The 11,561-nt window shown below is 40.2% G+C and overlaps 1 protein-coding gene across 1 annotated transcript in view; it reads right to left on the bottom strand.

Annotated features, from left to right (window-relative positions):
• Positions 1–11,405, bottom strand: part of yjefn3 (YjeF N-terminal domain containing 3) — a 36,820-nt gene extending 25,415 nt beyond the window's left edge. Inside the window, exon 1 of the mRNA XM_029499964.1 lies at positions 11,289–11,405. Within this exon, the coding sequence (XP_029355824.1) occupies positions 11,289–11,356 (68 nt within the window). The 5' untranslated portion in view covers positions 11,357–11,405. The remainder of the gene's footprint in view (positions 1–11,288) is intronic.
• Between the last annotated feature and the right edge of the window lie 156 nt (positions 11,406–11,561).

Here is an 11,561-nt window from a genome sequence, read left to right on the forward strand (position 1 = left end):
AGACCACTTTGTGCACCTCTCAGTGAGCCCGGCAACATCTCTCATCGGGGTGTAGCTGGGGTTGGTTTCTATGGCAACTGGTGCAAAGGTAAAGTGAGTGACAAGTGGTAATAGCTGGGAAAAAAGACCCCACCCCTCCGTTTGATCTTATTATCAGTTTTATTATCTTCTCCCACTCTTCTGTCTTTCCCCTCTATTTCGATTCTGCCTCCCCGTTGGTCTATGTGCATCTCTCAATTTGTCTCTCCGTCTCCCCAGATTGATTTTCCCGTGGAGGCAACATAAGGCCGGCTGCTAGTGGGCATCACTCCCATTCTGTCACCATGAGAACACTCCTCTTTCTGGTCACATTCCTCAGAACAGCTCTGACCCCTGTCAGCAAGTCGCCCACAGGGTCCAGGAGAAAAAACACTGCAGGGAAAAGAAATTAAAAGACTAGAAAGAGTATCTATCATCTGCAGAAAAACAACAATGCCAATTCTGGGAAAGTAGATTGTATAGCATTAAATGATTCTGAAGGAATGATAATTAAACTCCAGCTGTGATTTTAATACTCATCCCAGGTTGATACTTAAATGAGAGAAGATAGTCCAAGAGTCTGGAGACGGTCCAAGCATAATCAACTGAAAGGACACCCCAAGGCCTGCCTTTGTATGTCCTGAAAGAATCTGCCAGGAAGTTGTGTGGGTGGACATTAAGGGACCTTTAAACCATTGGTCCTCTGAATCACATAGCAGATGCCGAGATGTCTAAGTCATGTCCTCTATGGTGCCGTAAAACAGGATTTGGCCCAAAGGTCAGACTGGCTGGAGTTTCATGAAACAAGAAAGTAGAGTCAGCAACAAGTAAGTAGTCAAAGTAAACCAAATAGCGGAGGCTGATTTGATCCTTGAATTCAAACTTAAAACCTTGATAACTTCATAAGACTATTGATAGGCCACCTATATTTACAAGATGAGAGTCACAGGAAGAGTTAACACCAGAGTCAAATCTGAGGTGGTTCCAGACCAGTACCAGTTCCTTTCCTCTCTTGATATCAGAGTAAGCTCTTTCCTTTTGAGAACATTATTTTCTATTAGTTCCTTTTTAGATTTTATAATATTTTTCCTCCAAACCCTCACACAACTGCTGCGGTCAGGTTCAAAAGGTTCAAAATTCAAAAATCTTATTTATGTCATATTTTGGAGTGTCTTTGGTTTGCTAGATGACATTTGTTTCATTATTATTTATTTTATTTTTTTTACATTTTAGTATGTTTGCTTTTTTGTGATATCCCTGTCACAGTAAAGCTCACAGTCAAACTAGCCCAGATGTCAAAAAGTAGCTCAGTGGCCATCATGAAACATCCACCTGGCAAATTAGAGGTCCATTGAGAGTCTGCAGCTGAGCAGCTTAATATTAGACAAGGCTAATTGGGAGGGAATGAGGATTGGTTGAGTGGCGTGAAAGAAACAGCTGGTGTGACTGAACGACAGAAGCTGGAATGGCAGGTAAGTTAATGGCTGGCAGGCAAAATGGACTGGGGAGTTTAAAAAAAAAAAAACAAAAACCTGGAGGCAGGAGGTGCTAAGCGATTTGTGCCAAGTGATGAAGTCTAAAATCCCATGCAATGCTTAATGTAAAAATCGGCTCATGACTCATTTCAAGGACTCATCTCAACAACGTTATCTGTGGAAATACCTGCCTCCCTCTGTCACTCCCCACCACCACTGCAGGAATCTCAGAACAAAGCTTGTGTCACAATAATCTCTTGCAATCGAATGTTCTTTCTTCATGCGCCAAACAAGACTTGATCGACTGTTGTTGCGTGGAAATGCCACTCGAAGCCAAATGCTCACGTTCATCTATACACACCTCAGCCCGGGTTTGTGAACAAAGCCAGATGGCAACTACAATAGTTAATTCCTCACACCGTCCTTCACTTGAATTCAATGATGCAAAACAACAGTGGATCTCATGTTGAATATGGGGCCCTAATGACGAGGTGCGACAACAAAGATTATTTTCCTCTCGATCAGCTCGATAAAGCACATATGTTTGCTTTTAATTACAGAATTGATCCACCACGTGTTTTGTTTTGGGTTTTTTTTTTCCCTACTCAGGCTTCACAGACATGAGTCATTATTTAAGACTGTGATTGGGTCTGAACCTTTGGAGAGCTTAGAGGAATTACAATGGAGCCAGCTCAGATGCCCTTCTTGGAATCTGAGCCCTATTATTTGTAATGAAAACATAAGTGTTGGGGGGACATCTTTTAAAATCCTCTACTACCCACCACCAACTCATCTACACACATCTACATAATAATACAAACTCCCACAACCCCTCATTCTTTCTTTTGGCTTTTGTGTAATTCCTTTGAGTTTTGTAAATAAAGTATCCAACCACAAACCTAAATAGCACACAGCGGCAGCGTTTCCTGTCTCCACATGTTAAAACCTTTAGGGTCCACAAACATCCTCAAAGTAAACATACAAACAAACATGCACATTTTCATTTTACACATGCACAAACGCTCGCACATGCCATGACTTTATGACTTTCCTTGGTAGTCTCTCCAAGTAAAATTGAAACTGCGTAACCATGTACATGTCAAAATTGATAATGATGGATTCCTCCAGATTTAGGAAAAAGTCATTCATACTAAGAGCACACTATGTTGATGGGAACACATACTGTATGTGCAAAAGGATAATTCAAGAAAAACATTTTTTCTTAGAACAGATATTTCCACTGTTCATCACTTTCTGTATGAACTTTTGCTGTCAATGTCTCGGGAGCAGACATCAAGAGCATCACAGCAATGTGGTTTCTTGTCAGAACTTCAGTGATTTTTGCATTTAAAAGACAAGAGGTTGTAATATGTTGTCTAAGCACAGCCATGGCATCAAAATGTCATAAGCGAAGCCAGAAAGTAACTGTGGAGCGTTAAATGGATCTTTCTAAGAAACATTTTAGATGTTACTTTTACAGTTCTTTTTCATATAGAAGTCTGGTGAATAAAAAAAAAAAAAAAAAAAAAAAAAAAAAATATATATATATATATATATATATATATAAAATGACTGAAATGTCACTTGAATAGATTATATTAAAGCAGCCGAATAGTTTAATTAACAGAAGTTAATTGAAGTAAGGTTTGGACCTGTCAAATTAAATAATAGGGTGTCTCTATTAATAACTTGGTGTTCCATCTCACTGAGTCAAATGAAAACCTCTGTCATTACGGCAAGTTTTAAATGTTTTTATATCTTTAAAAAGAACAAGTGATCTAAAGGTCCAAGTCACATCACCTGTCACATGCCAGAACAATTGGAGCAGTCACAGCGAGTTAGCAAAGTCAAATCTCTGAACTTGAAATTTCGAAGTTAAAAATGCACTTTTCTTAAACTGCTTGTCTCTTTTAGTATAAGTGAAAGGCAGTCCCACACTTTTCTGAGTCAATATGGCACAGGTTACTTTTTTTTTTGGCATATTTAATCCATACTGACACTTTGTAAATAAAAAAAAAAAAATCTAAGTATTACACTTAAAGACAAACCACGACAGTTTTTATCAGAAAAACCAGCCCTTGCCTTTTTCCGCAGGTGACGTGTCAGACTCTCGCTAGCTAGCAGGCTACAGACAGCTAACTCGAGCCGCCGCCGCACTTCTGGTCACGTGACATGGATGGACGATTTCAATTTTATATTAACGCGGGGGGGGGGGGGGGGTTCGGCACACAACTCTGGAGTAAGCTATGCTAAAAAAAAAATGGAGGCGACACATGCCCTTTTGTTTCGTATTTATTAATCAGCTTCGATACTTTCCCGGGGTAATAGAAACTAAAATGTGTGGTGAGCCAGTATCGATATATCGATACAGCGGAATCGATCTCCCACATCGCTCGTAACTAACAGGAAATAAGACGCGTCTGAGCTGGAGCGCATTTTGGCGGCCACGTCTGTTGATGGGTCAGAGACGGAATGCTGTAATTAGGTGGTGCGACCGAATTGTTTATTAATTTGTTTGCTTTTTAACACAGCTCATACTACACTACCCAGCAGTATAAGACATTGATATTGATACTGTCATCTTAGCTGCTACATTACAAAAAAAAAACTGACAGCTTCCATTTCAGTTTTAAAATCATTGCTGAATCTGAATTTTACACCAATAAAGAATCATTAATAAAAGATCTGTAAAAATCTGTATATATATATATAATAAATAAATAAATCATTGTAACAGCTGCATATTGAGAAAGTGACATTCATGTGAAATTTCTGGGGAAAAAAAATAAATCAGGAATACATTTGTAATTGGAATGAATTCACTGTGTGTGTGTGTGTGTTTTAGAAGGGATAGTGTACATTAAATCATATGAAGGTATATAATGTATTGCAAAAGATTTTAGCTAATAAATAATTTGCTAAACTAGCCAGCAAAAGCTATGTAGAAAAATGAGTTTGCAGAAATAGCAGCAGCACGACAGAGACACAGCAGACATGTTCTCGTCAGGTTCACGTCTGCTTCTTCTGCCAAACACAGGAGAGGTGCGGCACCCGCCCGCATGTCACACAACAAATCTGTGCCAGCATAATATTGGCATTGCTTTCCACCACCGGAGACAGAACAGTATGATGCTGATGTTTCTTCTAGACTGGTAAGTAAAAATGCTGTTCATGTTAACAACTGTGTAGAAATGGCAAAAAATAAAAAATATTGAAGTCTCTGTTAATATTGCAGACCCACACTACATGAGATTCTTTACCTCAATAAAGTTGTTTTCATGTCATCCAAACAGCTGCTGTACGTCAGTGTGACTATTTGATGCGAATTTAGCAGTGAGGGGTCTGGAGGAATTTAAATGAAACACTCTCTCCAGAAACTGAATATGAATGCATTTAGCTGCCCCCGAAGAGACATTAGATTCTATTAAATCAACCGCACACATGAACATAAACACACACACAGACTCTCGCTAGGCTGATTTACTGTTACATTTCTCCATATGAATTATTGTGGTTTTATGCGGCTCCGGGCTTCTGTCTCAATAACTGTGCCTAATGGTGATAATAAAAGAAGAATAATGTATGAGCACTGTTTCTCTGTTGACACACCATAAGGAGGATCAATCCGCTGTAACCTCCATCATTTTTGTATGTGTTCTGGTGCTCTAGAGGGGAGAGATGAACCGAGTAGAGAGGTGGCAATAATGTCATGCCATAAAGATGAGGGATAAAAAAAGATGGGGAATTTTTTTAAGGTCATTTTCTTTAAGGATGAGACGTACCGAGCTGCCCTTTATTGTTACTATTATGCAATGAGTGTGGGAGCAGGACAAACTAGCCATTAAACTTTGCACAGACTGCTCTCTAGTTCTGTCATCGTTATTTAGGCCAATGTAAAGGGAACACTTTTACACATTAAAGCTGTGGGCGATGGAAGAAACACACATGCATCAAAGTGCCCTGCTGTGTCCCTCTACACATACTCAACGATATAACTCACACGCAGACGGTTGTGAACAAGTGACATGAAAGCACTTCAGAAACATTCTGCACCACAGCATCTTACCAACGTAAGGCAGGGATGATTTGAAACTAACTCGGCAGAAAAGAAATTCTAGATAGTCTCTTTCTCTTTTTGCCTTTGCTCTCTGCCATGTTTATAAAAGCAAGAAAAACACATACCACCACAATCCGTGTGCAAATGTTGCCGTTATAGGGCAAACTGTTGCATGTGACTTGTCGGAGCAAACACTAGAAGAAGGCACACAAGCCAAACTCAAACTTTCATTCATGTGGTCTGTAATAAGTGCTAAACCTGTTTACTCTGCTCTCCTCACCCCGCAAAACAAATTTTGCGGAAACAGGATTAAGAGTTGTTTTTTTTTCCCTATCATCGTGTCATATGAAACAAACTGGAGCACCTTGGGGAGAATACTGTTTTCTCTCATGTGTCCCCTACACTGAAATCACTTAAATGATTCACAAAAGACATAATGTGAAGGATGGAAGCTTGGCTCAGCTTTCCTAAAATGGCACTCTTGTGTTCTTCTCTAACAAAAGGCTGCTGCCTGGAGACCAATTTAAATCTGAATCAGCAGGGTTTTGTGCTGTGGGGTGGTCAGGAATGAGAAGAGCCGTCATTCCAGAGGTGACACAGAAAATGTGTGAATTCATTAAGATGAAAAAGTTTCTGCTTTTGCAATCATCAATTCCCAGAAGCCTGCAGGTGTCCGTCCATACATGATCTGTTGTGTTGAAAATCTAATCTAAGTCCACTTCTTTGGTGCAGACTGAAATGTGTAAAGAATCCAACCAAATGGCCAGTAATTCCGCGATAATTAGGGAAGTGTTAACTTGTTAACATAATAAAATAACATTAACACGATCATGCTAGCATTTCTGGGAGTTAATGTGTTGCTAATAGCATTTTGTCTCAAAGAGCTACCAGCATTTACAAACTCCTTTTACAAACGATTGATTTTAAAATATAAGAACAGCACAATATAGCAGAACAACATCATAATCTAACTCATAATCTACCTCAAGAGGATTCACTCATCTTTGATTGTGTTATCTCGCAGTTTACTGTCATTCGCTGCTCGTGAAGCTAAGCAGATTAGAAAAAAGCAGAGCTGCAGTAGATCCTTTATCCATCCTAATCCAGTTTCCCAATCGACGACCCCCCGCCAACCACCACCCTGTTACTCTCTCAAGCAAAGTAAAAGAGAACTCTAATAGCTAATCTGACTTTAATAGAGTGGGGAAATTATGGTCAAACACCACAATAGAAGCAAATAACTACTCACCCCTTAATCATTAGATGTGAACTATAAATACATGCCTGAGCAGCCACACAGACAAACGGAAGTACCAACACAGGAATTGGTGGCAAGGATCTAAAAGCAGGGAAGCAAGCCATGGAAATAAAACTAAGCCCAACGTTTATTGTTGCCAAGGTAAAAGACACATGACGGCAAAACAGGTATAAGCAAACAGCTTTGCACACCGACAGGCGAGCTAACAAACAGCTAGGCCAGCAAATGTGAAGACAGAGGGAAGCATCTCAGATCGGGGAGACACGTCTTTGTGTGACTGATCCCTGATCCCAGGTGAGATGGGGAAGAGGGGAAAGGTGGTTAAAGAGCCAAAACATTCATCTCTGGCAGCCTGAAGACCGGTGGAGGAAGGGAAAAGAGCAGCAGAGAGATCCAGGGGGAGAAAAGCCTCCAATTGCCTTCAAAAGAGCATCTCAAAAATACACAGTGCAACGCTTTGAATGTGGGGCACTGTGCTGGCAGATGTTTGTTGATTCACTCCTGAAAGAGAAAAACCACACTCTAAATTCAGAGCTTTTCAGAAAATATTCAAGCTTTTGCAGGCAGCTATTTTCAAGCCTTCCCCGCTGCTAAGATATTACTGGCTATTTGTTGTTGCAGCTGCCGTATGACGGGAAAGAACAGACACCATCGCAATAGCTTGCGGCGGTGAGACGTAGACAACAGGGAGTGTCGACCTTTCGGAAAAAGAGGTAGAGACACTTTATTTGTCAGAACAAATCACACAGCCGATCTAAGAGCAGGTCATCAGCAGCTCAGATCCACTGCCAGTGCTGACAGGTTATCTACCTCTTCAGGCAGCTCTTCAAATGTCTCTACAATACCTGCAATTTACAGGGCACTCACATTGGTGCCAATTTTTCTCCTTTTTTTGAGCGTTCGTTACTATATTTTATCATACAAATGAAGTGCGTTGGATACGCAGTTTGATAAAAGCGTCAACGTTCAAGACGAGTTTGATCTTTCTTTTGCAGTCACGGCAGTAATCACACTCAAAGAGCGGGGTCACCAAGTGTTTATATTTTTGTGTATAACTGAAAGGTTTCTGCTCGCCTCGGCCAAATACATTGCTTTCAATTTCCACATAATTGTATCACATTCTTGAGCAACTTTAGCATCTGAGCTTATAATATCTCAATTTTTGTTGTTGTTGTTGGGTTTTGTTTTTTTTTTACACAAATCATGGAGCCAGATTAATTCAGTCCTAAATTTACTGTTCAGAAATCATCGCTAAGCTTTTCCTCAGACCGGTTTCTATGACAGCTGCTGTGGCAAAAATCACACATGTATATCTATATATCATTTTAGAATAAATTATCACCCTGACCACAGGACGAGCACATACGAAAGCACATGCACAGACATAGTCCCTGGAGATGATGGGAGCTGTATAATTATTTATCCCTGCAGTATTACGTCGGGGATTCAAATGACTTCCAGACAGCCCAAATGAAGCTGCAGAGATCAGCCAGTCTTCAGACTGGGATCAAGCCTCTCTGGTGATGGTTAATCTGCCAGCCTCAGCTGCTCTGACTGTGACAAGAACGAAGAAGAATTTCAATGAGGCCAAGAATATTGTAATTGTTGAGCCGATATAATATAAAAGGTACATGGACTGACTGACGTGGCAATTACTATGAGGTGAGTCAGACAGGCGTCAGGAGTTTCCAGATGAGAGCCTAGTTTTGACTGTGTTATTTTGTCATTATGATGTTTTTCGAATATATAATATTCAGGTCTGCATGTTTGAGACTTTTGACAGTGAGAATTTCATAAAAACAGAATCGGAGAGCCGGGGTTTCATCCATCATATCACCTAAACAACCAATCCTGTCGGCATTACAACCCACTAATACTGTGTCAGCCCCCGCCAGATACAAGTTAGCAAATAACTACATCGAAACAATCCGACACATCTTTTAGTTCCCAATTTAGTCACTGCAATGTTTTCTCCACTAACCACCTTCATATGCTACCGTCATACAAGCAAAAAAAAACCTCCAGAGGAAGCGTAGATGTGTTGCTAGCCCCAGTCCTTCTTTTTTTCCACTCTTTATGCAGCAAAACAAACAGACACCGACAAAATATTAATCAGAGGAATGATTTACATTGTTTAAAACATGTCCGGAGAAGAAATGTAAAGCTGTCAAAAGGTTTATATCTGTGAGCATTATTTTGGATACATGTGTCTAAGCAGAGCCAGTGCTCCATATGATGTTGTCTTTAGGCTCCATATGTCCACACAGTCTGTAAAATCAACCGGAGGCTCAGACAGTGATTTGTTTTCGAAATGATAAACAGAACAGGAAAGTCATCTGTCTCGGCCATGTTATGAGCGTGATTTACAGTGGACTGCAGAGATAAAGGCAGGCAAAAATCATTAAGCCATTCACAGTCTAATCATGTCATCACACAACAATATAAAAGACATTTCATTGTGTTTAAAAAAAAGGTTTGGTATCTGCCACTGTCTGTGGCTTTTCAATGCTTATCATACAACTAATGTTGCCTTCAGGGGAGACACACAGTTTGCAGACTGCTCCACGTATTCACCATCATGGATTCACACTCCTGTAACTGTTGGGCTTATTTGCTGGCTTGGTTTTTGTTTAAGTGGATGAAACTGAATGGAGCAGAACCAGAGATATCATCTTTTGTGTTCCTCTCCTTCCTTCTGTGGTGCCTGCTGACTATAATAAGGACAAGATACTTCGAGTGCTAACATAAGGTGACCAGCTTTCAGAAATGACAAATGCAGAAATAGAGACGGCCCTTGGCGTTGGTGCATTTTGAACCTGTTAACTGGTTTACTGTAATAAACTGCGATGAAAGCCGACACAGAGGATTAGATGAGCAACTCTCCTGCTTTCCTTCAGACGGATTGTCATTCATGCTTTATTCAACAACCCAAACATGTAGGAGGAGCCAATATTTTTGTTGTTGGTCATGCTATTTTACATCAAGCTTAAAAGGATGGAACAAAACATATTCGAGGGAACAGAGCCATCAGACCACTGCTGACAATTTAAAGCTCCATCAAAGCTGCACCAGCAGTGCATAAAACTCAATATGGACACGGTGCACATCAGCATGGATAAATTCTACAGAATTCAACTGCTTGGATTATTTTATCCAAAAAAGAAATACAAGGTATAAACAACGGCAGTAATTCTGGTTTACTGACATCATAAACTGTTGGCAGCTCTCTACCTTTGAAGTCTAACAGTCTATGCTGACCCTATGCTGACAGTATGGCGAGAGATTCAAGTGATTAACTACTTAAGCATCAAATTGAAGAGCAGGCTGCAGAGGTTTGGTGATCTATTGCATACGCTCAGATTTTTTATATTTTTTACTTTCTGTTTTTTGTTTTTTTTTTTGTCTTCTTCTTCCTGTCTTTTTTTTTTTTTTGCGTAGGGTTAGGGTTAGGGTTGAATTTTTGCACTGTGATGATGATGATGTATGTCCCTTAATGGCAACAGACTGCCATTTGGACTCTAAAGTGGAACCCAAGGGAGTGATCAATATGAGCATGTGCAGTTTGAGGGGGATTTTATGGTTCTGGATCCAATGTTGGAAAAACAACTTACCTGCTTCATTAGCTGTCTGTCTGCAAACACCAGCTCAGAGAGATTCAGTATTTTAGTGCATCAGCTCTGTTTTTGTTTCTTAAATCCAAAATTGTGGTTTCTTTCTGTCCCTCTGAAAGTAAAACTGCTTCAGGGTGAACACATAACACACACTATTCTTCTGTTGCATAACAAACTGCACATTTTGATCCACAATGACAGTGAACCATTGAATGATTGGCTTGGTTGGTAATAGGAGCCTCTTAAAGGACATTTCTTTCTTTGTCATTGTTATTTGATGTGTATTGTTTGGTACCGACCTGCTCTATATGTAAAGCGCCATGAACTAATGTTGTGACTTGGTGCTATATAAATTATTTTGATTTGATTTGAATTATTATGAGGCTGGATGTTGCCAATTGAACATACATCTAACTCAATCTGAGGCACAGTGGAGTGGAAGGAGAGTAGTGAAATTAAAAATCAAGACAAGCAGAGCAGAGTAAGAGTTTCAGAGACGCTAAAATTGCCCCCTCTTCCTGGACATCGGCTGACAATCTGACTAATTGGTGGCTCATATTTGGTTCAGATCATCGTCAGCAGCAGAACAGATGACTTAAATAATTGACCTTTAAATATTCCCTTGCATTTCATTATCTTATAACAGCTTGCTCTGGTTCAAACAGCAACAGTGAAGATTTTTCCTGGGTCATGCGCCTTTTATCATTTTACCCAGCACTGTTAATCACTTTTTCCCACCGTGCATTGGTTTAAAAACAATCATGTGAATCCACACGGCTAAAAAAACAACAGAGGTGAAGGACGAGCAGAAAAGGAATTGGGCAGAATAACGGGGAGACTGGAAGAGAGAGAAATGAACAGGTGCCTACCTGATGTATCGCAGTGGTTCTATGGTTTCAGCATCTGCCTCCACTGAGCTGTGGTTCATCTTGTCCATCGCTTTTCACCCAGCACGTTTTGGGAAATCTAAGAAAAGAGGAGCTGTGCCGTTCCAGAGGAAACTCTTCTGTTCCTTCCCTCTCTCTCACTCTGATTCAACAAATACCCCGTCTGCCTCTCCTCCTGAGTACAGAACAAGAAAATGAACAGTCTGTGGGCTCTTGATTAGCTCAGACAGAGGAGGATAATTGCTGGCTGTTACA

This window comes from Echeneis naucrates, chromosome 4, assembly GCF_900963305.1.
Source record: "Echeneis naucrates chromosome 4, fEcheNa1.1, whole genome shotgun sequence".
Taxonomy (NCBI): domain Eukaryota; kingdom Metazoa; phylum Chordata; class Actinopteri; order Carangiformes; family Echeneidae; genus Echeneis; species Echeneis naucrates.